The sequence below is a fragment of the Gadus morhua genome, chromosome 3 (assembly GCF_902167405.1).
Source record: "Gadus morhua chromosome 3, gadMor3.0, whole genome shotgun sequence".
Classification (NCBI taxonomy): domain Eukaryota; kingdom Metazoa; phylum Chordata; class Actinopteri; order Gadiformes; family Gadidae; genus Gadus; species Gadus morhua.
In genome coordinates, this window is record NC_044050.1 from 20,637,336 (window position 1) to 20,663,611 (window position 26,276).

The 26,276-nt window shown below is 50.3% G+C and overlaps 2 protein-coding genes across 5 annotated transcripts in view; both read right to left on the reverse strand.

Annotated features, from left to right (window-relative positions):
• Nucleotides 1–765, reverse strand: part of pdia2 (protein disulfide isomerase family A, member 2) — a 6,737-nt gene extending 5,972 nt beyond the window's left edge. Inside the window, exon 1 of the mRNA XM_030352604.1 lies at nt 379–765. Coding sequence (XP_030208464.1) covers nt 379–661 — 283 coding nt within the window. The 5' untranslated portion in view covers nt 662–765. The remainder of the gene's footprint in view (nt 1–378) is intronic.
• Nucleotides 766–5,481: 4,716 nt separating this feature from the next.
• tmem131l (transmembrane 131 like) overlaps nt 5,482–26,276 on the reverse strand; it is a 33,516-nt gene continuing 12,721 nt past the window's right edge. For 2 of the 4 annotated variants that reach the window (XM_030351314.1, XM_030351313.1), the window contains exons 7-34: nt 25,007–25,111; nt 23,523–23,600; nt 22,476–22,629; nt 21,880–21,938; nt 21,667–21,772; nt 21,452–21,554; nt 21,008–21,158; nt 20,378–20,548; nt 20,102–20,168; nt 19,886–20,006; nt 19,697–19,766; nt 19,260–19,369; nt 19,098–19,167; nt 18,636–18,763; nt 17,902–18,044; nt 17,315–17,501; nt 16,169–16,354; nt 15,078–15,227; nt 13,952–14,531; nt 12,870–13,000; nt 12,162–12,328; nt 10,053–10,256; nt 9,219–9,297; nt 8,992–9,101; nt 8,368–8,500; nt 7,640–7,716; nt 6,563–6,702; nt 5,482–6,054 (exon numbers count right to left, since the gene is read on the reverse strand). In XM_030351314.1, coding sequence (XP_030207174.1) covers nt 5,743–6,054; nt 6,563–6,702; nt 7,640–7,716; nt 8,368–8,500; nt 8,992–9,101; nt 9,219–9,297; nt 10,053–10,256; nt 12,162–12,328; nt 12,870–13,000; nt 13,952–14,531; nt 15,078–15,227; nt 16,169–16,354; nt 17,315–17,501; nt 17,902–18,044; nt 18,636–18,763; nt 19,098–19,167; nt 19,260–19,369; nt 19,697–19,766; nt 19,886–20,006; nt 20,102–20,168; nt 20,378–20,548; nt 21,008–21,158; nt 21,452–21,554; nt 21,667–21,772; nt 21,880–21,938; nt 22,476–22,629; nt 23,523–23,600; nt 25,007–25,111 — 4,092 coding nt within the window. In that variant the 3' untranslated portion in view covers nt 5,482–5,742. Of the gene's footprint in view, nt 6,055–6,562; nt 6,703–7,639; nt 7,717–8,367; nt 8,501–8,991; nt 9,102–9,218; nt 9,298–10,052; nt 10,257–12,161; nt 12,329–12,869; nt 13,001–13,951; nt 14,532–15,077; nt 15,228–16,168; nt 16,355–17,314; nt 17,502–17,901; nt 18,045–18,635; nt 18,764–19,097; nt 19,168–19,259; nt 19,370–19,696; nt 19,767–19,885; nt 20,007–20,101; nt 20,172–20,377; nt 20,549–21,007; nt 21,159–21,451; nt 21,555–21,666; nt 21,773–21,879; nt 21,939–22,475; nt 22,630–23,522; nt 23,601–25,006; nt 25,112–26,276 lie in introns of all 4 variants that reach the window. The other 2 variants (XM_030351312.1, XM_030351311.1) reach the window with 1 other exon arrangement.

A 26,276-nucleotide genomic window follows, 5' to 3' on the forward strand; every position in this document is an offset into this window, starting at 1 on the left:
ATCAGTGCACCCACATGTATATGGGTCCGTTTGCACTTTGCATTTCTTATCTCTCTCTCTTTCCACCCCCCACCCCCGCTTTCCCCAGGAGCAACTGTTATTTCCTCCACCATTAACAGAGTGGTGGGAGAGTTACCCCCAACGCCATCTGGCGAGGCCCATGCGACCTCTAACCTTTCTCTGCAGGACGATTGAGTTCCACCTGCCAGAATATCAAACATTTCCCAGACAAGCCTTCACAGACATTTCTGCACAGAGGTCGTGCGTTTGGCACTCAAAGACGACACAAAGCCTCGACTGCGAAGCGCCATTCTATCAGGCGAACACGTGAACCCCGGGTAGACCCGCGACGGGCCGAGGCCCAAACCCAACACTCACAGAACTCCACCAAGAGAAAGCGGCTCTCGTCGAGCGCCCGCGCAAAGTTGACGCTGTGGAGCACCATCACGTCTGCCTCCTCCTCGATCTCCGTCGTCTTCTCCTTCTTGGGCTTCTCCTCGACTGCCTCGTCGGTCGTCTCCTCGCCGTCCTCCACCTCCATCCCCGGCGAGGCGTCCTCCGTTTCCTCGGCGTCTCCGGCCTCCTCGGCCCGGAGGCAGGGCGTGGAGCAGAGCAGCAGGCCCAGCAGGGCCAGCGCGGCGAGCGCGGCGTGCGTTCTCATGGTGTCGGCGGCGTTGGGGGGATCCTGGCTCCTGACACCTGGCTGTGTGACACTCAGGTTGGGGGGGCGGACGGCGGTGGTGTGAGGCCGAGGCGAGGCGCTCGAGGGCTCATGACTGCGAGGGAGAGAGTGTGTGTCGGAACGCTACTGGCCTTCCCTCGTCGTCCAATCACGAGCCGGGAACACCTCGGGTAAACACGTTCATTCAAGGCCGTTGACGTGGTGCAGCTTGCCGATTGGTTCCGAGAGGAGCCAGTTAAGTTGCAAAGCACACGTAAAGCTTACTTCAACGCCAGCCTTGACTCCTCCCCAACTGTCACCTCTGTCTCTCCTCCTCCTCCTGTGGTCTGCCCTTCTTATCTCTGTCTTGCACCCAGACCTCGTCCCCTGGCCCACCAGGTAAGTACACGTCGACTCCCTAGCCTAACCGAAACACATATCCTCAGGTCTTATCAAGCTCTCATTTGCCTAGAAACGGTTTGTGGAGCTCACACTAATGCGCTAATGCAAAGCTCAATCCTCACTGTATTTGCTCAGTGTTCCCCCTAACCAAAAACAAACACAGTTTTTAACCCAACGAATAAATCTCCATCCTTCCCCATCTTTCAAACTGTTGTTTATATCTCAATAGAAAAGTAATTGAAGCAAACTTGTTTTGACGCATTCAGAGGGTTCATTCACGACTAGAGTAAATTGACACACAATATTACACCATCACATACATAATAGAGTACTTTTACGATTAGAGAAATACACAACAAAATGTGAACTTAAATAACAGCACAATGAACTAAATTGTTAAAAAAGTATGTGAATACATGAACGTCGTGTGAATACGTGAATGTATTTCCTTTCAGGCCTTTGGACATTCAAGATCCATCCGTTCACCAATCCATTGATCAAGTCTGACAGACCCATAGCAATGACACGACAGTAATGGTAAATGGCAAATAACTTCATTTAGACAGGATAGCGCTTTTTTGTAACCAGTGGCCTGGCCACCAAAAGCGCTTCATAATATTGTGCAACATTCGCCCATTCATGCAGACAACGGCGGTGGCGTCAGCCATCCAAGGCGACAGCCATCCAAGGCGTCGGGAGCAGTCAGGGGGAGGTGCCTTGCTCAGGGACACCTCGAAACTCAGCTAGGAGAAGCCGGGGATCGAACTAGCAACCTTGATCAAACCGGTCAACCCCCTCTCCCCCCTTGGCTACTGCCGCCGTACAGTCTGTGTCTGGCCGTGGCGTTCCTACGGCGGGCTCGCCGTGGCTCCGTGGGAGGGGTCCGTGCGCTCTCTCACAGTGCGTGAGGGAGCTCCGGGTGGGGGTCCCAGTGGGCCAGCAGGTCACTGAAGTCCGGGTGCGCGTGGTCCAGCGTGTGGTGCGACTCGGCTGCGTGCGAGTGTGCGCCGCCGTAGTGCTCCTGCGCGTCAAGGTCCGTGTGCGTCCCCCCTGCCGGGAATGTCGTTTTGTGGGCGGGCTCGGAGCAGCGGGGGGTGGGCTCGGTCCAGAAGCTCAGCGGGAGGTGCCGCCGGACCCAGGGCTGGCTGCACCCCTGGGTCAGCCTGCTGCGGTCGAACAGTTCGGCGAGGGGCCCCAAGCCCGAGGCCCCTCCCCCGGCCCCCCCTCCGTCCCTCTGACCCGAGTAGGTCGCCTCGCGGCCGTCTGAACCCGGACCCTCCGTCCTGGCGATCTTCAGCAGGTCGTCGTAGTAACGCAGCCGCCCGCTGGAGGTCCCGGGGAGAGGGTCGCTGGGGCCCTCGCCCGGGTCCTGGGCGCCGGCCCCGGGGCCGAAGTAGCGGCGTACGTCGCTGCTGATGAGGTTGGCGAACCTCAGCAGCTGTCGGGTCATGTCCACCGCCGGCTGGAGAGGAGGGAGGTCGGCCATCTTGAAGCCTTCCCTCTCCTCCCCTTCGTCCTCTTCGCCTTCCTGGACCTCAGACTCACAGTCTACATCGTCATCGTCCTCTTCCTCCTCCTCCTCCTCCTCCTCCATCATCTCCTCGTCTGGCTCTGCTGGCTCGTCTCTCTCTTCTCTCTCTCCCTGCTCCTCCTCCATCTCCTCCAGGAACTCCAGGGTGAGGGAGCGGGGGTGTTGGTGGTGCTGGGGGACCAGGGGGAGGTACCGGGATCCCGGGGCTCCCGGGGGCTGGAAGAGAATGTTCCTGACCACACTGGTGGCCATGCTGGCAGACGGGTTCTGCGGAGAGAGAGGGGGAACAAGGAGAGACGACCAGGGTTATAGATAACTAACTAAAAAACCAAATCAACACGCAAAAAAACCAAGGGGATAATATACTGTGGAAAACTCGAGGGTTGCGTTACCTGTGGTTGCAGCGGGCCTAAGGGCTGAGGTGAGGCTAGGTGGAGCTGTGTCTGGAGGCTGGAGGCTCTGGGTAGAGTGCGTTGGTCTGGTCCTGCTACAGTGTGTGGGGTTCCAGTGTGCACAGGGGAGGGCATGCACATTATTGCTCCAGCATGGCTCACACGGTATATATACCTCCAGACAGAGGTGTGTTTGTGTGGGTGTGGGATCAGTGTGTGTGTGTGTGTGTGTGTGTGTGTGTGTGTGTGTGTGTGTGTGTGTGTGTGTGTGTGTGTGTGTGTGTGTGTGTGTGAGGAATGGATAAGTGTGTGTTGTGTGTGTGATCAGTTTGTGTGTGTGTCCATCTCATTTAGGATGAGGCTGTTTCCAGGACCAATATTTGCTGGCTGGATTGATCAAACACACGTTGTTTACTTTATTGCACCGCAACTTGGGAGGGGGAGCGGGGCTAATGGACTCACTGCTAGGGGATGCTGAAGAGTTGTCAGACATTCATACATGCGCACACACACACACACACTCACACACACACACACACACACACACACACACTAGCACACACGCACAAGCACACATGCACACAAGCAAAACATCTGTTTTTTTCCGTCCGTGATCAGTGCTGATAGTTAAAGGTTAAGAAAGTGTGAAATTGGATTTCACGCTGTTTTGACCCCTAAAGGGGGGCTTTGAAGCAGCATCGTAACACTAGTCACATGACCTTACCTGGCCGTTATCTACCTCAGGACCATGTGTTGCTTTCAGGGGGATCTTTAACAGATGACCACGGTTACTTTAAACGTTGAGAGATTATTTTCTCTGATTAATGGATCATTTTTGTCATTAAGATGTGATTAAATAAATGTCTAAGTTACCAGAGCACATGGGATTCTTGAATGTAACTGGATTTGTCTGAGGCCCAGCCAAGGTATGCAAGTATTTTTCTATAATGATTTGAAACTGAAAAAACAAAACAAATGATCACATTTTCTAAGAGATAAGCAACGATGTGTATTTACTTGATAAGTGAACAAAACTGATCAATCTATTTAATCAGTGAGTTTCTATCATTTAATTTTCTTTCAATCAAGTAATCAATTAATTTACAAATGATTTTCTAAATTAAAGCAATTCAAATAGCTATCAGCAACGCACACGTTTTGGGATTCAACAGATGTCAGCGATGATGAATGTAACCGAAAGCTTCTGAAAGTTATAAAATGTGTTTCTGTTATCGTGCTAAACATCCTAATGTGTGGTTACCTATGATCCAGTCTTATAGTTGTTTAGCTGAGGTGCAAGTTTCTTTAACATTCTGCCCATTTGCCCATGTCTTTATGATAAACATAACATCAATGTGAATTAGTGTGTGTGTGTGTGTGTGTGTGTGTGTGTGTGTGTGTGTGTGTGTGTGTGTGTGTGTGTTTGTGTTATCAGGCTCCCTGTTCTGCCCATCGTCAGTATCCAAGCTTCTGTGTTGATTCTAGGCCTGAAGATCAATAGCAGCAATATGTCAGCTCTCAAGGACGGGACAATGAATTACACAGGCTTTTAGGCACACAAGCACATTAACACAAACACACACACATACACGCGCGCGCACACACACACACACACACACACACACACACACACACACACACACACACACACACACACACAGCAGACCTAGACGCTAATGTAAGCTTGGAAAGGCAAATCATGACCCCGGAAAATCTCACATTTGTTATGTGCTAATGGTTTTTAGTTACTAAATAAATCACAAATTGCTGGAAGAATCTCGAGAGCTAAAATTACCATACCGTTTTTAGATTCAACAGAATGGTTGAAATACTTAGAAACTTGCTCATGTATTATAACCGATTAGTTTTATCCAAGCCTTCAGACAGGGGACATTATGCAGTTAAATATACATTTAGTCTTATCTTTAGAGCATTACGTTGAATTTTTTAAAGGTCATTAAAGATTTATTTTATCTTTCCACCTATTTAACAGGTCATTTATCAGGCATATTCAATAATCTACACAAGTTGAAGTAATATAAAGGTCAAATATTAGATAACCAAGTTATGTGTAGAGTATTGGCTTTTTTACGCCTTCATGGTTACGTTTACTTCCTAATTTCCACTAATTAAATATTTATAGCAGGAAAGGTTAATTACTTAACACTTCCTCACAGTGAAATTACCCCATCATTCAATCATTAGAGTAATTAACATTAACATTTAATTAACAGCATTTAAAAATAGTGTTGCTTGAATCCCATAATGACCCCTACATAAATCAACATACAATATCTTATAGGGGTGTAATAGGTCACTATTTGAAAGATTACATGTATGTTAAGGTTTTTTGGTTTGGAGACCATGGTGGATAATTACGCACACTGATCAACACATCATCTTTAATTCTCAATGAGAAATCAACACGAGTTCTGGTTCACCAGCGTTCGCGTCACCCCAAGGGGAAGGCGTTCCAATCACGACAACAAAACGTGTCCCAAGTACAAAACCTTTTTTTTTTTATTTTCCTTGATCAAACTGCAAAACATCTAGAAAAATATACAAACAAATGCTTAACCTTTGACAACATCGAACATTCGGGAAAACAAGGAAACATAAAAGAAAAGGAATATTAACATTCCCCGCCCCCAAGTTACTGATAAAAGCGCACATTCATTCCCGTTTTCCTCTCTTTTATATATGTATAGCGTCGTGTTCTGCCTTTTTTTTTGCGATCATCGGTACTGCGGCTCCGTCTACACGTCGCCGCAGTACCCAGAGTCATTGGACAGCTGTGAGTTGGAGCTGCGGTTGGACGAGGAGTTCCAGATGTCCAGGTTCATGTGCGGGCCGAAGGGGTGGAAGCTGGAGTACTGCAGGAGCCGACAGGAGCCGCCGGGCTCCCGGCTGAAGGGGGCCACGTGGACCGGGGCCACCGGAGACACCGGGGACATGGGGGCCGAGCGGTCCGCCTGGAACTGGCTCTGGTAGGGGTCGCTCTGCGGGGTCCAGATGGAGCCGAACAGGCTGGACATGGGCGACAGGCTGCGGGTACCGTGGAAGTATGGCTGGGGGGGGGAGAGAGAAGGAAAGCGACGTGTTATCGTTTGGTGTTGTGGTCATGGGTGCGCGGCGAGCCGTGGGTTACTGTGGGGCGTGTTTCTGAATGCGAGTCGCATTATGATATCACATTTCCAGCCCTTTGTGGACACACTCTGGGTTTTCATTTCCATTTCCGTCCCGTACACAGAGGGTCTGGAATTAATTTAACGGCTGAAAAGACGAAGAAGGAGGAGGAGGAGGAGAAGAGCAGATGAGATCCGGTTTTAGCCGCGGTCCACGGGCTGACTCACCCCCAGGGCGACTCATATTGCTCTGAACCGGGGAGCAGGGCTTCCTCCCGTAATAAGCACCGTCACAAAAGGACCGGCGCCATATCCCTCCTGCGTCCCCGTCACAGAGAGCGGAGCGGGGATTGAAGTGAAGAGATAAACCCCGCGGCTGGCCCACGCTGGGAGCACACTGAGACCCCCCGCCGCCACCCCCCGTCCCCCCCGCCCCGGTGAGATGAATCACCTTGCTGCCGACGCAGGCTGCGGTGTCCCAGACGGAGGGGGTCTCCTGGGGACAGTCCTCGCTCCAGCTGGGCTGCTGGCTGTAGCCTCCCTGGCTCTCCTGACACGGGAACCCGTTGGAGGGGAAGTTCTGCCCGTTGCCTGAAAGGACGATGATGAGACTGAAATGAGGCTAAAATATACGTGGCATCACTGAGTCCCACAGGTTCTGGAGGAACATCTGTCAGATGATTTTTCTTTTAACTGTGTTATGGATAAGTGCAAGATAATGGTGAAATTCAATTCATTATCTAATTAGTTTAGATTAAATAACTTAATAATAATACACAATTCAGCCCCATTGTCCACAGACCCCTGACAATTTCAAAACGGGCCTAGAGAACTTTTAACATAGGAGGGTATTTAGTGAGTTTGAGTTGGTTTTTAGTTATTGTTTTATTGTTTTAGCCCAACTCTCATGTTCTATTTTAGCTGTGCAATTTGAGACTGCTAGAATGAAAAGTGCTTCATAAATAATATAATAAAAATCGACCGATTCCCTTCACAGATTTCTTTTTTGTGTGGATGAACTTTTCTCTAAAGCCGGAGACACCCTTGTCTTAATGCACCATTATGAAACTAACAGCGTCCTTGATTCTGATTTGCTTGAGAAAAATAATTAACTTTTCGCCTTAATGCGCAGGCAATCTCAAAGTACCTTTGTAGCTTGGCAACCATTTTGCGGTATTGAGAAAGAACATCGCTTTGCGCAAGATGTATGATTCACATTCAATAAATGATGGCATTGTACATCACGTTCATTTTGATAAGCCTCCCCAGGTAGTCGCAGTAACCTCTTTAGAAACCGTTTTAGAACTCTGCTTCGCGTCGTGCCTGACAACAACGCCCCCTAGCGGTTTGAAATCCACTTTAAACCGCTGCCTCTCGTGGCTTAACGCTTCATTTCAACACACACACACACACACACACACACACACACACACACACACACACACACACACACACACACACACACACACACACACACACACACACACACACACACACACACACACACACACACACACCGCCTACCCACCCATCATGTAGCTGTCCTGCTCACAGTAGCCGTAGGGACCGTTGCTGCACTGGCTGTTTGCACTGTTCCAGGGAAACCTGCGCACAGAGAGAGGGAGGGAGAGAGAGAGAGACGCGTTAAAACACGCTGGTGCACCGCGCACCTGCAGAAACCCAGCAGTCGCTGACGGCGCTGGTGGTACACTGACCGGGCAGGTGAGATAAACAGAAACAAACAGGAAATAATGACGACCCCATGGGCTCATCAGCAAAGTGTGCGTTGTGGTTCATACAGGAAAATAATAATAAGAAAAAAAAGGGAAAAATAGCTTGGATTGAATTGCACTGATTAACTCTATTATGGTTGAGATCAATCTAGTTTGCTCTGTTTAAGGATTTATGAAAGATAAGAGAAGGAAGAACAAAAGAAAAGGGAAAGGCACACACACTTGGTGACAGTTGATTTACAACCACAATAAAACCAAATTACTTATAAGCCAGAAAACGTTGTAAAAGGCGATTGGGGGTGAAATGTGGTCAAATGGCTCGGCCAGGTTGCCACGAAACACGCTTTGTTTGACCAACGTAGGGGACCGAGCTAACGGACCGCACGGGGGGGGGGGGGGGGGGGGAAGGAAGACAGGTGCCTGTCCCCAAACGATAGCCAACGCATGTGAATGCCTCCTTCTGGAGTGCGCCCGCGAGCCAACGTGCAGTAACCCCGTGGGCCACATGTGTAGGGACACGTACCCCTGGTAGGGGCCGGGCGCGGGGGGCTGCGGGACAGAGGGCAGGGCGTCGCTGGCGTTGTACCGGAAGTCGTTGGTGAGGGGAACGGAGGGGGCTGACCACGTCTCCTCTGGGACGTACTGCCCCGTCAGGTCTGAAACGGACAGAGATGGGACATCATCATCATCATCCTCCTCATCCTCGTCGTCTAGTCACTAATGGTGGCAACGGGCCGAGCTTGGGGGACGTATAGATCTGCAGCCCTGTGGAGACCTCAGAGCATTGAGGCGTGTCACCCCCACCTTCTCCCGACACATCCTGCAGCGGACTTCACTGCAAGTCGCTCGGATGAAATGGTTATATTTAATAATTAATAGACACAGGAAACAGTATAAAGGAAATCTGTACAAACATTACCCTAAGGCCCAATCCTATTTCTACCCCTTCCCCTCCCCCTTGTTTTGAAGGGGTAAGGGGTAAGGAAGGGATAAGGGGAAGGGGTAAGGGGAGGGGATAAGGGGTAGAAATGGGATTGGGCCTAAGAGTGAAGGTGCGCCTAGCAGGCTCGAATGCTAGGGAGAGGTCGGGGCTCAATATGAACCCCCCCTTCCCGACATGAAGACAGTTGGTGCCGTGTCCTCTTACCCATGTTCCTCTCCACCCCGGCGGTCACAGATGCAAAGCTAGGGCCGAGGCCCGAGGTGCACGGAGCCTGGGCGTTTTGGCACTGGTCTTTACAACACAAGCTGTTCATACTGCGCAGAGACGAGCACAAGGGCACACGTTAACATGAGGTCTGCGCGGCACAATGGATCCAGGTGATGATTCATCATTCAGTGGCTGTGAACCAGAGAGGGGGTTTGAGTACACACCTCTGAGCCTTGTAGGCGGTGTTCACGTTCTGGTAGCAGTCTCTCTCTGCTGGATAATTGTTGCACTGCATCGAGTCCCCTGTTGGCGCAGAACAGCACACTCAGATGATCAGCTCGGACTATCTCCGTCACACCCACCACGAGCCGATCCCATACCCTTGTCGCTTCTGCTTTTTTTCCTTGTTAATAAAGTCGACGACACAGAATAAACCGCTGTGATAGGGGGATCATATCCTGTTGTAATACATTCAAGTGGGCTGGGCGTCCCGGCTGAGTCACAAGTGCCATCCTCCGTCTCTCACTGTACGGAAATAGACCGCCGCAGCCACACAAAACCATCGAGGTTACAGTCTTGGACAGGAGACGTTCGCTCCAGAAGTAATACCAGAGGACGTGGGACGCAAGCACTAAAAATAACAAAGAAACCAAGGCTTAAATCTAATGGAATACTGTGTGTGCGTGTGCGTGTGTGTGTGTGTGTGTGTGTGTGTACAAGAGTGTAAGTGCATTTGCGTTTGTAAATGGACTGCATTTATACAGCGCTTGCTTTACAATATTGCCTGTTCACCAATTCACACACCGACGGCGGAGTCAACCATGCAAGGCGACAGCCAGCTCGTCGGGAGCGGTGAGGGTGATCTGCCTTGCTCAGGGACACCTCGACACCGAACCAGCAACCCTGCGGTTACCAGCCCACCCGCTCCGCCTCCTGAGCTCCTGCCGCCTTTACTGTGCGGCTTGTGTGTGCGTGCGCGTTTGCGTCTGCGCGCGGTAAACGTGTGCGGTGCAGCGTGTGCGGTGCAGCGTGTGGTCCAGCGGTGCTGGTGTGCGTACTCTTCCTGGCGGGGGGCGCGGGGAGGTGGGCGCGGGCACCGGGGTCCTTCTCGCCCTCCACGCTGCTGGTGCTGCTCCAGCTGCCCCAGCTGCCGCGGCTGGCCCGCACGCTGCCCGACGAGCTGCACGAGTCCGAGCCCGACTCGCACGGGCCGCGGCGCTCCGCCGCCGTCTTCCTCCGGGGGCGGGACAACAGGCACACGCCTGGAGCGGGGAGGCACGAGGAGAGGACGGTCAAGAGGGGGGGGGGGGAACAGCAACGGGCTGAAGGACGCTTGGCTTCTGGTGTAGCGTAGCTAACATTAGCGTAGCTAACCGTCTGCATTTTGTTGGAGATGCCAAACCCCCCCCCCCCCCCCCCTTCTCGGTAATGACATCTAGTATAAAAAACGGTATCGATCGCCCCGATGGTTCACCGGGTAGAGTGCGCACCATTAAGGTCCAGCCCTGGCCCAGGTTTGATTGGATTCCTGCCTGTGGTTTTTCTTTGTGGCATGTCTTCCCCTCCCTCTCCCATACCTTCCTGACTGTCTCGCTCATAAAACCTTCAAAGATAAGCCTTTCCATAAAAGAAAACCTCACTGTACGTGCAAATGGCTGGACATGGCTTTGGATGAAAGCGTCTATTAAGTGCCGTCCTGAATGGGAACAAGCAAAGCGTGTAACCACAGAGAACGCGGCCCGTCTTCGGCGCACGATGCTTAGAAATCCAATGTCCTGCGTTCTTTATAGTACCGAGCATTCCTCTCGGAGCTCACCGGGTCAACACAAAACATTAACACCCCCTCCACTTTTTATTATCGAGCCAGGATTAATAGCCCCACTTTGCTTCGCAAATCACAAAAGTTTAAGAGTCGAGGTGTTTTTCGCTTAGCTTGGAGAAAAACTTCCACGGACCGCATTATAAACTCTTCCTCACAGCAGGGGGGGGGGGGAGTGAGAGACAGCTTCAACACGGTGGGATAACGGTTCTCCACTGTCTGGAGCTCACTTGTTTTAGTTAACAGCGGTCTGACATGTGGGACGCAACCGCAAGGCCCAAATGACCCCTCTGGGGAGGCCAGGCCTGAGCAGTCAGCCTGGATACAGTCCTCAGCTCTACACACACACGGCCTGATACTCACCGTGTTCAAAGCAGAGTTGTGCATTTGACCTGCTTTAAAATATCTATATGTCAGGCGGGAGCTTTTTATGAAAGAAGGGTTGGAGTTAGGAGCAGACCCACCAATGTTATCCGGAGGCGCTGCTAGCCCTGTTTTGTGTGGCGCCACACCAGAGCTCTGATCCATCTGGTCCTACTTTCCTTCTTATCTTTACTTAAAGGTTCCATATTATACCACCAGTGGGCGTATCCACCTAGGTGTGTGCTGCATAAATCAGTCTACCAGCCTACCCAGTGGACTGTAGCAAACGTTGCTGATCTATCCGTCATACATCTAGGTGAACACGCCCTCTTGTGTTGTCAGAAGAGGGAGACTTTCAAAACGGCTTGCAACGGCTAATCACACTCACCCCTGGTGGTATATTATGTCACCTTTAACATAATTGCTGTTTCCTAAAAACTCCCTGGTAAGGCGCCAGCCCTTTCTATTGTTGACATCATGACCAAGCGACCACGATCAGCTTGGGATTTTATTGCGTTTCGTTTCAGAAGTCGTATTTCGGAATGACCAGTGTCCAGGACAACAAGTCGGAAAAAACAACGATGCCATCGGCGAACAGCCGTTCTAACCTGGTTAGCCATTGTTGGCGTTACCAGTTGAAAACGCATTATGCTGTGTGTTGTCCACAGATAGGACTGTATGTACGACTGAATCAGAAATAAGACAGCGCTAATAAACTATTCAGAATCCCTCACTAAAGCTTTTACTACTGCGCCGACTAGCCATCTTGGACCTTGAGGTCACGGTTTGCCATGTTCTTCCTCACTTTCCAAATCTATACTCCGACTACGGTGGACGTTGCGGTTGAAACTGGGATCGGGATCTCTGAAGTTCCGATGAAACGCACCACTTCTCCCGCATGCGACCACCGCCTCTCTACGAGGCCCATGGACGTGTCCCGCCGGTACGACCAGCGTCCCCCCCCCCCCCCCCCCACCCCGCTCACCGTTCTGTTTGAAGGGGGTCTCGTTGCTCAGGCAGGGCTTGGGGGCCTCCGTGCGGGCGACGGGGCAGCGGGTCCGGGCGCGGGGCCCCCCGGCCGCCGGCTCCCCGGGCCTCCACTCGGGGTCCTTCTCCCGCTCCGACATCACCAGCACGCTGTGTTCGGGGACACTGACGCCACGCAGAGCACAAGATGAGGACCCTCATATCCTCATGACCCATCAGAGCCGCTGATGTAGTTTGATAGATTTCTATTCATTTTATTGGTTTTGCTCATGTTTCTTTGTTATTGTTGTTGTGTGCATGTCCCTTGCTGTAAAGGCGTCATAGTAAATGAGGGAAACCTCAATGCCCTACGAGTGTAAATAAAGGTTTGAATTGAAATGACAAAAGTAGGTTTGACTTCATGCTGCTTCTCCTTATGATCCAAAGCACCGATGTGGAGATGCCGGTTTCTGCTATGGCTGATGTTTATATGTCAAACGCTTTGCTCATGAAATGCCTGGGCATGAGTCATTGACAGCCGAGTCACCGTGACTCAAACAGCGGTGAGCAATTTATGCTACGCTTGGGGTGGGGGGGGGGAGGGCGAGACAGCACTGCCATTCCTCACTTATGGCTCACGGTTTGAAAGCAATAACGGCCTCATTGGGTCGCATACACGTGCAATTGATGCGCTGCGTTATGGGCTTGAACTGGCTCCGGCACTCACCCGGATATCCCTTCGGAGGCCTTCCTGCGACTCTTCTTTCCCTTATTATTATTAATGTTGACCGACGGAGCTCCCGTCTCACACGTCTCCACCTTCTTCTTCGGGGCTCTGCACTCTTCTCGGGGCAGGGGCTGTGGACAAGAGGTGGCTGGTTTATTAAAGAGGAGTGCGTTGCCTCGCACAGACTGAGCTACACAACCTACATTATGCATCTGAATGATATCATCCCATACAAGTTCTGTCGTGTGATCTAAATGATGCATCAGAATCATAACCTGGATACAAATGATGCCTTATGATCTAGACTAGCGAGTTGAATCATAGCGTCGAAACTCTAGGCTTCATATTTTAATCATAAACATTCTGCAGTACAATTATATAAAGCCTAGCGGAGTAAAGTATATTCCTTCTATCATATTACATCTAATCCCCATTTCCCAGCACAAAAAAATAAGTTAAACCCTACCTGAACTAGAGCTGTACGATAATCGAATTGCGATTATTTCGACAAATATTGCGATTGCAATTTAGCATGCAATTTTTCTTTTTAAGTTCCTTATGTTCTGTACTATTCACTAAACACAAGCAATAAATCATTCTACAGTATGACCAACACAACATTGGTAGCAGTCAACGCATAAACAGCTCTTTCCTTTAAGCCAGGCCTACGTGTTGAGATGAATTGATGCATGAATTGATATTATAAATAACTAAATTGCGCAGCCGTTTCGGTATCGGGCTTAGCTCAGGAGGTAGAGCTGTTGTCTTGAAACCGAAAAGGTTGCTAGTTCGATCCCCAGCTCCTCCTAGCTGAGTGTTGATGTGTCCCTGACCAAGACACTTAACCCTAACTGCTCCTGACGAGCTGCCTGTCGCCTTGCAGGGTTGACTCTGCCGTCGGTGTGTCAATGTGTGTATTAACCGATGTAAGTCGCTTTGGATAAAAGGATCTGCTAAATGCCCCAATTGTAATTGTAATTGATATATTGCATATCACGTTGTCGCATCGCGAGGTCGGTTTGTATTGGATGAATGAGCCCTGATCTGAAGCCCGTTCCCCCGGGCGTCCCCCTGGCCCTCACCTCCAGCTCCGCGCTCGCCCTCCTCTCCGAGTACGTGCCGTCTGTGCGCTGCTTGGCGACGCTCTGTCCTGCAGGGCTGCAGTGCGCCTGGGCCCCGGCGCCCACCGCTGCCTGGTGCGCGGGGCGGGCCCCGGGCGTTTCCATGGGAAACGTAACGGCCGCCGGCCCCTTGTCCTCGGCAGCGCGGGGGGGCTCCTCCTCCTTAAAGTGCGTGGGTTCCTCCGTCGGGGCGCTCCGACACGAGGCGTCGTCCTCGTCGCCGACGGCGATGACGTTGTTGTTGTTGTGGTTACAGACTTCGGGCTCAGGGGTGAGCAGGGGGGCGGGGCTCAGGTCCCGCTGCTCTTCGTCGGCGGTGGCGGCGGCGGGAGCGGGGGCGGCGCCGCTGGGCTTGGGCTTGGCGTAGACGGGGGAGACCCGGTGCTTCTTCGGCGGCTGGGGGGGGGAGGGGGCCTTCTTGGCGGGCTGCGGGCGTGGCGGGGCGGGGGGGTTGGCGTTGGCCAGCACGGCGGACCCACGCCCCTTCCCCTTGTCGGAGGTGTGGCCGGCGTCCACGTAGCTCTTGCAGCCGCCCTTCGTCCTGCGGAACACAGACGGGAACAAACAACCGTCACACCTGATTGGTCCCCGCCTCTGTAGCATGAGCCCCTGACCATTCATCATCTCTTTCCTGATTGGTTTGGGGAATCCATGTTGCTCGTCAATCACAAGTGTGTAAACTGAATCACTTTTAAATGGCTATAGGTTAAGCACGGGGAATAGAGCAGGATGGGAATATTTTGTTTGTTCGGTTTCAAAATCGTGCGCTCTTCTGCTCTTTTCCCCTCGATTTACAGCTCCTGACGCTTCCCTACAGCAGCTTTTTAAGATATTATACAACCAAGTTTGAGTGCGACACTGATTAGCCGTTACATATAGGTGGACCCACTTGTGATGTCAGAAGAGGCAGATTTTCAAAACGGCTTATCCCACTCACACCTGGTGGCATAATATGTCACCTTTAAGGTAAGATTTACACCCAATCTAAATCCGACATGTATTGGATAGGTTGACAAGGCAAGGCATGGACAACCGTTGAACCAAAGGCAGTTGTAACGTGCGGACAGGCCCGGGCCCGGTGGTGTACCTGACTCCGTTGGGCGTGATGTTGTTGACGGGGGCTTTGTGCCGCGACAGCACCGAGTTGTGGTTGCTGCGGCTAGTGGGGGTGAAGAACTCGTTGAGGATGTACTGGGCCTGGTGGAAGGCCATCAGGCACACGCCGAACAGAGAGAAGCTGGAAGGACAAGAGACAGGCGATGAGGATCTCACTGCGTCTGAACGGAGGAGGAGTAAATCCATTTACAGTTTCAATTACTTTATAGCTGACCGAGTGGTTACGGTCGAATTAAAGTGGAGATTTCAATCTCTGCCCTCTAGGGAGGACCTAATCCAAACACTGGAATCTTAAAGACTTGTATTAACTGAGGAACGTGTGAGAAATATGAGGATAACCGGTACCAAGTAGCAACACATATAGCATTGTAAAAACTAGGAGCCGAACAGTGACGTAAACCATAAAAGCTAACAAAGCAAACAAAGAAAAACAAATGCTACACGAGGTGTGACTGTGCTGCCAGAAAGCCTGGTGAGCCATCGTAAGTTCACGTTGACAGAAGACGCATACAGGAGCTCAGGAGTTCAAGCATGTTTTTCTGACGCTGAAGAATGTTTTACTATTCTGTCAATTAGACCTCGCCCACACGTACATGGAGACGTCTGCCTGCACCGGTCCAGGCGGATACACAGGAAACAGAGCGTCAATCTCCCCAACCTGGAAGTCCTTTCTTTTTTTAAAGCTTTGTGCTCAGTGACCTGAAAGGTCCTTCTGGTGTCGATTGGGGGGGTCACAACCGAGAGGGAACTATGTTTCTAAAAATACCCTTACACTAGTGGAAGAGGCAACAGTCAGAAAATCTTCTCTAGTACCAGTTCACGTGCGTGTGTGTGCGCGCGTTAGTCTCAGCAGGTCCCCGACAGATAGACTGCGGACATCGACGTCTCGAACCCATAACATTTCATTTGACCACCCACACAATCCTGTCCCCCGCCCATGATGAAACGTTACGACGCATCTTTTCAAACTGATTATTCAACCGATGCCGCCTCGATGCCTACAGCGACAACCCAAACGAGCTCTACTGCAATCCCTTTAACACGAGTGAGGCGTTCACCGACCAGGTGAAGACCAGCGTGATCATCCAGAAGGTCTCCTCCCAGCTGGGGCCCGGCACCACCTGGGCACAGAGGGGCAGCATGTGGTGGGGCAGCGTGACGTTCAGGGTGAAGGGGAAGGAGGAGCCCCGCGACGTCACCAGGGTCAGGTCTCGGATCACCCAAGAGGAGGTGAAGTCGGGCGTGAACCTGGAGGACGGACACGGAGAGAGAGAGAGAGAGAGAGAGAGAGAGAGAGAGAGAGAGAGAGAGAGAGAGAGAGAGAGAGAGAGAGAGAGAGAGAGAGAGAGAGAGAGAGAGAGAGAGAGAGAGAGAGAGAGAGAGAGAGAGAGAGAGAGAGAGAGAGAGAGAGAGAGAGAGAGAGAGAGAGAGAGAGAGAGAGAGAGACCAAGAGAGAGACCAAGAGAGACACCAAGAGAGACACCAAGAGAGACACCAAGAGAAGAGAGAGAGATCAAGAGAGAGAGACCAAGACAGCGAGAGAGACAAAGACAGCGAGAGAGACAAAGACAGCGAGGGACAGACAGACGGACGGACACAGGGCGAATTAGAAAGAAAGAGAAACCAAAAGGTACAAAATACATGAACAGGAAGCAGTAGAGCAGTTTGTGCAACGCAAAAAGGGGAAGTGTGGCCGCAAGGACCAAGTTGCTAAATGAGTAATGATTGAGTAGCAACAATGTTGCTATTCACTTTTTATAAGAACAACTGTCTAGTGTTCTGTGGTGTTGGTCAGTGACCAAACTGACCAACACCAAACATTCCGCCTCAACATTCATTTAATAACACGGTAGGAATTTATAAAGTTCTGAGTCATCGACTTTTTCTGTTGTAATTCATTGAAGATGAAGCGGTGGACGTCTAAATATATCTATTCCCCCAGGAAACAACATTCTCAAAACACAACCTGGGCACGTCAGCTCCAGTTTAAATAAAACCTAAGAGGCCTCTTTTGGAAGAGTTACACCACCAAAATCAATTTGCCTCTGCGCTTGAGAAACAGAACATTTGATTTGTTTGGTAAAATCATTAGTTTTACTTTTTGTATTTTCTCCTCTTACTTTCAACGTGTGGCTAAAATGATTCATTGATTAAGCTCCTCTCCATTCTAGATCATGTCTGAAAGTTAAATTGTCAGTCAGGTCTTACGCAATGGTGATCTCAGAGGAGGAGTTGTGGTCCAGGCTGAAGGAGCGACACTGAAGCACCTCGAAGCCAAAGCCCTGGCACTGGTAGCCGTTGATGTTCATGGACATGACTGTGAGGGGCAGCTCCCCGGCGTTCTCCACCCGGAAGCTCTTGCGTATGGCGAAGAGCGGCTTGTTGGTGCGCACGCCTACAACACACACACACACACACACACACACACACACACACACACACACACACACACACACACACACACACACACACACACACACACACACACACACACACACACACACACACACACACACACACACACCTTAAATAACCGTCAAGCGGAGGCCTACATGTTCTATTTCATGTAGGCCTTGCTGTCTAGGCTTCGCCTAATGGCTTGTCCCGTGAGAGTTCTTGCGCACGGAAGCTTAGACGGCACACCTGCATTCATAGAACTAGAGTTATAATAACATAACTATCGTGTTCATCAATCAACTGAAATACATCCCGGGAGGGAATGATAGCATCAAGTGGGCCCAGCCTCCTATTTATACGACCAACTGTCTACCTCTTCCCCTGCCCCCCCAACTTACCATCGCGACACTCCATCAGGGTGGACTGGGGGACGTTGAAGCGCAGGGAAGCCCCCGGACCGGGCAGCTTGCCACCCACCCGGAGCAGCTCCTTGGCCCCGTGTCCCCGCACCGTCACCATGTCGAACACCGTCAGGTTGTTCCTGGAGGGACGCGCAGCCACCGCACCGCACCGCGTTTAGAGGCCGGGTGGGCAGCACATGCTCATCGGGTGGGGGGGTTTTATCACAGGCGCAGTACAACGCTGAGAGCCCTACGTTCTTAGTGGTGAGCGTTAAGGCTAGTGCTCTGTTGGAGCTGGACAGGAACAGGTGTTTAGAAAATAAGTACCGTGTTTGTGAGTGTGTATCATTCTGAACATGACGACGTTAGGCGTCGTCATAGGGGGGGGGGGTGTCCTTGCTTACTAGTTTGTTTAAATTGTAATTATTGATCTATTTCCTACTTTTTGTTTTTGTAGGTGAGTGTGTTACATGTTCAAGTGGATGGGGTGGGTGAGATGTATTTGTTGTTTGTATGTATATGTAAATAAAAAAACAATGGATTTGTTACTTTAAGTGTATGCTCGGTGTATTCTGTGTTCATCAACAACAATTTCCAAGTAAAAAAATTATGAATAAAAAAAAAATGAAATAGCGCAGGAGTACTCTTTCTGCGCCAACTATCAACAACACCTAAACGGATAGTCTTGCTAGCAGACAGGTCCTATAAAACAGGGTTTGCCTCTCATGTACCTGATGACGAGGATGGTGGAGGTGGGCTTATGCTCCGAGGGCGTGAAGACCACCGCCACCTCTCTGGTCTCCCACGGCTGGAGCAGAAGACGAAGGACACGCTGTCCTCTTATGAACTTCTCTCCATCCTACGCACGCACACGCACACACACACACACACACAAACAGTAAAATAAGATGTGTAGTATGCACTTTAAAAACAACTCCCTCTTTTCTAGATCCCTGTGTGTGTGTGTGTGTGTGTGTGTGTGTGTGTGTGTGTGTGTGTGTGTGTGTGTGTGTGTGTTAGTGTGTTAGTGTGTTAGTGTGTTAGTGTGTGTGTGTGTGTGTGTGTGTGTGTGTGCATGTGTGTATGTGTCTGTTTGTTTCATGTGTATAGGTCCGTGTTTGTGCGTGTGTGTTTCGTGTGTGTATCGTGTGTGTTTCGTGTGCGTGTGTACGTGCATCAGCGGGTGATCTGACCTTTGGGAGCTTCAACAGCAGGGTGAACTCTGTTGTGCTGATGTTGACGGACAGCGGGCTAATGTTAAACCTGCGGCAGCACAGAATCAAACCAAAGAGAGGTCAGCAAGAGGGGAGCGCTCGGGAGGTACAGACTCATGTCAGGAACACTGGGGGGCTCACCATCTGGTGAGAATGTCCAGGGCGTGCAGTGGCGCGGGGTACTGGGAGAGGGAGGAGATCTCCACGCTCACCACTGAGTGGGAGGGGTTCTTCAGTGTGAGCAGCTTCACCTGAATGTCAATAACCACACCAAAAGAGAAACACTTTAGGGTATTCTGTCGGTTGAATCAGGGCTCATGTACAGCAGTGTTGACGGGCAAAGGCTTGACTGGAACAATGTTGGCATGCATCAATTAATATCTTGCTTACGTGAAAGGAAATACAAACAACAAAGAGAGAATTACAGATATTTTGGGTTTCAGGCATCCCAAGGTGGCCATTTGATTGGCTGAGAATCAAGAGTGAACTTTCAGCCTTCCCCAGGCTGTTTTGTGAGCTGCAAAGTCAAGCTGCACGAGCTTAAATCAATATTAAACTGCGACCGCAACCTAACCCACCTTGCTCTCGTTGACTGGGGTGGCACCAAAGTCCAGAGTGGAGGAGGACTCCAGCGGGAGGCGTGGCCACCTGAACAGGAAACAACATGGGTTCAACACTTCTCCTGGGGATTGTGTATTATTGAGGCCAGCCGAAAGAACAACAACCGAGAGCACACAGAGTGACAAGAGTTGGTCCACGGGTCCGACCTGCACGGCAGCTGCTCCTTGTTGCTCTGCCACTGGGAGCAGAGCTCCGTGGCCAGTCTGCTGTCCACGGTCCAGGAGGACAGGGAACCTGGCAGCAGGGAACGCTGCCACTGGGCCCGCCCTGATGGGGGGGGAAACCACATACAGGTCACACACGCGGCCAGGAGCAGTCACGCGCACGCGCAGACACACGCATACACTTGTTGTTTTTATTACCTGCTTCGGACAATCTGATTGGACACGGCCGCCCACACTCTCCAACCGCTTCGAAAACCACTTCCCCCTGCTGAAGCACAATGAGGATTTCGTCAACAGCCATTTCAACAGTCCCCATTTCAATAACATTTCATCAGTCTCTTTCAATGCCATTACACTTGACTTTCTGACCTTTCATCACTTCACAAAAATCCACTTTGACTAAACATAACACCAACGACCTGTACAATAGCACCAGGCCCATAGTAGGCGCTCCACCGCGGACTGGGGTTCTACCTTGCCCAGACCGGACTGGAGGTAGAGGGGTATGAGGAGGGGCGCGCCCAGACTGCTGTCCAGGCGCAGGCTGGACAGCAGGTGGACAGGCAGAGCCTTATGGAGCAGCTGCAGGGACAGCAGTCGCCAGCAGCCCTGCGGTACCGTCAGCGGGCTGGTGAAGTTCACCACCTGGCAGACAGGGGGCGGCAGAGAGGCCAGCACGTCACACGCTGAGCACGGATGGATTCACTGGATATGCTGGGCGAGGGTTCCCTGTTTTACCAGGAGAACTTCAGCCAGCGGGATTCAAAATGATGCATCTTGAGCATTCTCTAAAGGCTTTAGGTACAGGCGCATGCGCCAGGGGTGTTGTCAAAATGCCCGTTGCACTCTTCTCAAGCTTTGACAGCTCTTTTGCAGAGGAACTGGGTTCCCTCAGAAGTAGCAGACGTCTCATATTTTATGCATATCCCCCGTTCAACCACAGTCTACAGTAAACCACACCTACAAGAATAACACAGTGAGACCAAACCGGAAACAGTGATCGACTGATCCGACTAGCCACTCGGGGTTAAGCTACCCTTTACACTGGATCAAACAGCAACGCTAAGAAGAAACAATGATGATACGGGGTACGGTCCAACGCACCTTGAGGACGCCCCGTGAGCTCCTTGCGAGCCTGGGGTTGGTGATGGTGAGGGGCAGGGGGAAGGGGTTGCTCAACCACAGGTCCAGCTGGTCTGTGGCTCTCCCGCTCTGCCTCACCTGGACCAGACCTGACAGATCCCACCTGGACTCTCTGGATCCAGGGAACAAGCACAGTGCCGGTACAATAGATGAATACATCAGTACATCAGATCCACGCTTTTATTTCCTGTCAGTCAGTGGCCTAGGAGCATCCGTTACCATTTAATAGCATTAAGCTAAAGTAACTGAAAAGGTAGGCTGTGAACAACTGGGGATGGAACCAAGTACCTTCTCGGCTAGGAGTTCACCCTTAACCAGTACAACATGCTTATTCCAGCCATACACCTTGACCATATAAAAAGAAAAAAACGGAGGAAGAGTATACTAGACTGCACGCCCCAGTACCTGCGCAGGCTCTGCAGTCCAGGGAAAGTGTGGGCTGTGAGGTTGGCCAAGACCTGCAGACTGATATGACGAGAGCATCTGTTCCCCTGACCTGGTGAGGAGCCTGCAGGGGGGGGGGGGGTTAAAGAAATGGGGAAGGCCGTGCGGTTGAGAAATCACTTCACCGCAGAGAATGCACTTAAGGAGCGTTAATAGAGCCCTGCGGACGCACTCACCCCGGCATTCCACCGTAGCCACCTGCGTGAAGTTCTTTGCTTCTGGTTTTAGAAGGAGCTGGTTGAATTCCAGACCAGCCTCTACCTTGGATAGCACCTGCATGTCCTGGATATTGGAGAGGCAGAATCGAGACAGTCAAGCTTCAACGTATACGATAGCTAAAAACAGTGAATAAATAAATGCAATTAAAATATATAAAAACAACGGCTGACCTTTATGTAGAGCTTCTTGCCACCAGAGTTTAACATATAAATTCCTATTTTTGGCTCTCCTGAAATGGGAAAGAGTTTGAATATGTTAAATTAACAAAATAGGCATGTGAGAAGAGAATAAGTGCTCAAACCAGGACTAGGTTACAAACCCCGGTAGGCCGACCAGCAAAATACCGAAATGTTTCATTTTAAATAAAATACATTTTTCAGCAGCGACAGACTGCTGAAATTGCAGTCTGTCAGCAGTGACAGAGACACTTATTATAATGGTTAACATTGCTTTAATGGTTGCAGCACTGGCAAAATGATTGAACGCAAATCCCTGGCTGGACGTGCTGATGCATTCAAACCTCCAAATCTGCAGACCCATATTAAATAAAGCTTTTTTTTTTTTTAAATACTTCTCTAACTAGGAAATTGAGGGGAAACTAAAACAAAGGATGTAAAATTGCACTACGAATATATTATCTGTATCATCACATCTCCGGAGGGGAGGGAGTCTTAAACTCCCGCTCGGCTTTCCGTGCAGTAGTATAAATTGTAACCAAAAAAAAGAAAGAAAAACTGAAATATTTATTTGATCCTAATCCACCCACCGGTCGAGCTGGGCCCCGGGGCCGGAGCCTTCAGCAGCACCAGGATGTGCTCCAGTATGTAAGGCTTGAGCTTGTCCAGGTCCCCCGGGCGGTCCCCGCGCTCCGAAAGGTTGATGTGCAGACTGAGGCTGGTGTCGCTCTGCAGGCACGACCCCTGGGACGGGAGAGGGAGAGGGGCGCACTGGGTCAGACGGCACGCGGGGGGGGGGGGGGGGGGGGAGCCGACCAGGTGTGGGCGAGGGGGGGGGGGGGTGCAAAACGATAGGTGAAGATGGGCGGAGGAGACGGCGACGATACGGAACAAGAGCCCTAAACAGTGTGCCCTGCGTGTAAGTGAATTGAGGATGCGCAGCGCAAGAGACTTGGCAGCACAACAAAAAGGTGGAGGAGCCCCAGATCGACAGGCCGCTGCAGGCCTCCACCACCCAACCCCTACCCCCACCCCAGTCGCTGACTAACACGCCGACTCTGGGCGGGCCGATCCTTCAGAGGAGTTCAGATCTGGGTGTAAACCAAGACTCGGTGGATGATTAACCACTCTACAGCCATGAGGACGGTTCCCCTGGCCCGATGCCCCGCGGGGTTTAGGGCCTGCAATAGCACAAACCCCCCCCCCCCCCCCCCCCCAAAACCCCCAACTGTGAAACTAAGACTCCTATACATCTCACAGGCACAAGGCAGCCTTACGGCGGGCTAAGCTCGGCATGCCCAAGCACGCCATAAAAAGACGCTGCTTGGGACGGTTGGCTTAGAGCGGCCACGCCTACCCGAGACGCTCGCATTCTTCTCTCGCCTTTTCCAAACAAACGCCTTGTTATTTTCCCCCGTCACTGCCACACGCCCTTCCATATGCCACAAGGCCTATTGTGGTCTGTCAGCTGTTGTCTGTGTGTGAGCGTAAAAGAGATTTGCTTTTGACACATGGGTTTGGACCCCTGAATGACAGGGCTTGTGTGTAGATGGGGAGGATTTACAACACACACACACAGACAGAGAGAGAGAGACAGAGAGAGAGAGAGACAGAGACGCAGTGTGTCACCACAGTACCTGGGGTTTGTTTAACAGATTTTTGGACACGCTGCACTCCAGGAGCAGCCCCAGTATGGTGATGTTGGAAGTGTCTTCCTGCAGGGACCACAACAAAACAGCCAGCAATTAGCGGTCGGAAAACTCCACCTGGAATCACGCAGGGATCAAGCGCCTGTGTTTACCGTCCACGGTAAACACGTCAGCATCAATCTGCCAGCTCTGAGGTCAGACACCCTGTCAACATAACATGTGGAGGAGTAGTAGCAGAGGGGACTTTCTAAAAACAATGGTAATTACGCTACCACGTACAAGCCTGTACTCATCGTCTTAAAACGTGTATTCCCCCGTTCCATTCAACTGTCCGAAGTCATTCTCACCCTGGCCGTAGCTCAAGATTGTTCTAGTAGTCTGAACAAGCTTAATCACACAAAACGAAAGACAAGTGCAATCTTGAAATATATTTGGTTAATTTCAGAGTCTTTCATTACTTTAAAAGGCAACTGTAAAATGCAGTTTAAGCAGACATGTTAGTTTGATGGAATATACCAGTACAGTACAGAAATAAATTAAGTTGAGTCATAATTATATCGGTAAAAGGAATTATAGTCACTCTATATAATGTACACTCAATAAACAGGAGACATTAGTACAATAAAGTATTGTAACTGAATATCTATGAAAATTAACTTAATGTCGTTGTTATTGCCCAATCAAACAGCAACAGACACAGCTACCTCTAGATAGAAGTGGGTTAAATTTGGCCTGTGCAGCAGAAGCCACAGCTGATCAAGAACAAAGGTCTTGCTGATTTTAAGACAGGATGACATTTAGCAACTGCTGGCCCACTTCCTGTTGCAGCGGACAGAGTTCCTCTGCAATGGCTTCTCACTTGCTTTTACTTTTCACTCATCTCATTCTGGTGTGCTAGTTCCGCATGAGACACTTTTCATGACGATAAAACGACATTTCAGCAAGTAAAACACGTGCAGCCAAAGCTGTGGGTTTCACACTATATGTTAAACACTGTAGTGCTACCGTTAGTGATGCTCAACGGCGCACCAGCGACTCGAACCAGTTTAAAACCGCCACTGCATGCCCGGTGTTCAGCGCTACCCGTGTGGTTTCACTGTCGCTTCAGGTTTCTCTCACGGTATCACAAGCACATGAAAGGCTTCAGCGGGGTTGCGACGGGCCCCGGAGTGTTTAAGCGTCGGCGGATTAGGGCACGCCGACTTTTAAGACGGATGACCCGGACAGGATGTAACGGATACCGCTCCGTGCACGTCGTCCTGACACGCTCTGAACGGGCTCTGAACGGACCCGCAGCGCTGGCGGCGTCGTCATCATCACCACGCTTGCACAATGAGCACTACTTATCTTGTTGATGAAATGAGACCCCCCCGTTGCTTCATCGGTGTGCTGCATAACGCAGAAGCGCATGTACAGACACATATGCACACACACACACACACACACACACACTTTACATTGGATGGACATACCTGAGTTTGCGTAAGCTTAATGCTCTGGATGTGAGGAAATATTAGTAGACTGTCCTTTCTTTGGACAGACTTTAAAGCACCCCGGTGGACTCCCACACCAAGTATCTGTGAAGTGAAGGGGTCACCACATTAGTTAACAATATCATACATGCATGTGTTTGCAAGTTGGTGGTCGAGCATTATCCATGTGAAACGCTCTTCTGTGGTGCACCCACTTTCTACTCAAAATAGAACTACAAATTAACTACAGCACATACTTCAAAAACTGATTATATAGATAAACACTGACATCTCAAGCCACTTTTAGGTTGAACTGCATGTTAAAATATTGGCAAATTAGGCTTCGACGGAGTGGTTTGGGTCATCCAAGCTGCAGGCGCCCGTATTTTACCGTGAAAAGCAAACAATGCTGCACCTTGTTAAGGTGTTATAATTAGCAATCTAAACATCAAATTTAAGTTATGAGGGGGCGCAGGAATGAGTCCTCAAGAGGCTTTATAAAACATTGGCCACACTAGCACACCTTTTTTTTCAAATTGGCTTCAATGAGGTCTGGTATTCGCAAGACTTCTGGCATGTTAGAATTCACGTTTTGTAGCCTAGAGCGGAACACGCCTCATAAAACATACGGCAAGCCTAAATGATGAAGTGTACGATGGGCTAAACTTGCCTGTAGGAAAAACCAGCAGAACTAGACAGTGTTAAACCATGAGGCCATGAGCCCTAACCAAGTTACCTGTTACTTCAGCCAACAAGCCATGTTAAATCCAGCCTGAGATTATTGTATTGAAAAAAAACATAACATTTTTTGTGCATCCGGTTAATTAAGCTAAAAGGAAACATTTAACCAAGAATGGAACAGCACTGCTGCCAAGTCAAGCTCCATGTTTAACTCTGAGCATTATTTAGTCGGAGGGAAATGACAAATGACCTTTTTAAAGCTTAGCCATTTAAAGTCAAAGCAGAATTGCACTAATAGTTCTTCTCCCTCGGAAAAGGGGTGTCATTATTAACCTTGGTGATTATGGCTATAAATTTAGGGGCTTTTATGACAAGGGGACCACCATGTATTGGAGCAGTTGTTTTTTATCTATAACAATTCTGAGTGCTTCCTGTCATTTTTTATGTTGCCATTAATGAAAACAAAAGAGCAAGACTGAGACCCGAGACAAAATCGATTTATCTTAAAAAACTGAGGCTTAAATGATGTCCCATCTCTTGTTTGACAGAATCTTCTCAAAAGCACATTGTGTGTAGCTCAACTCAAAAG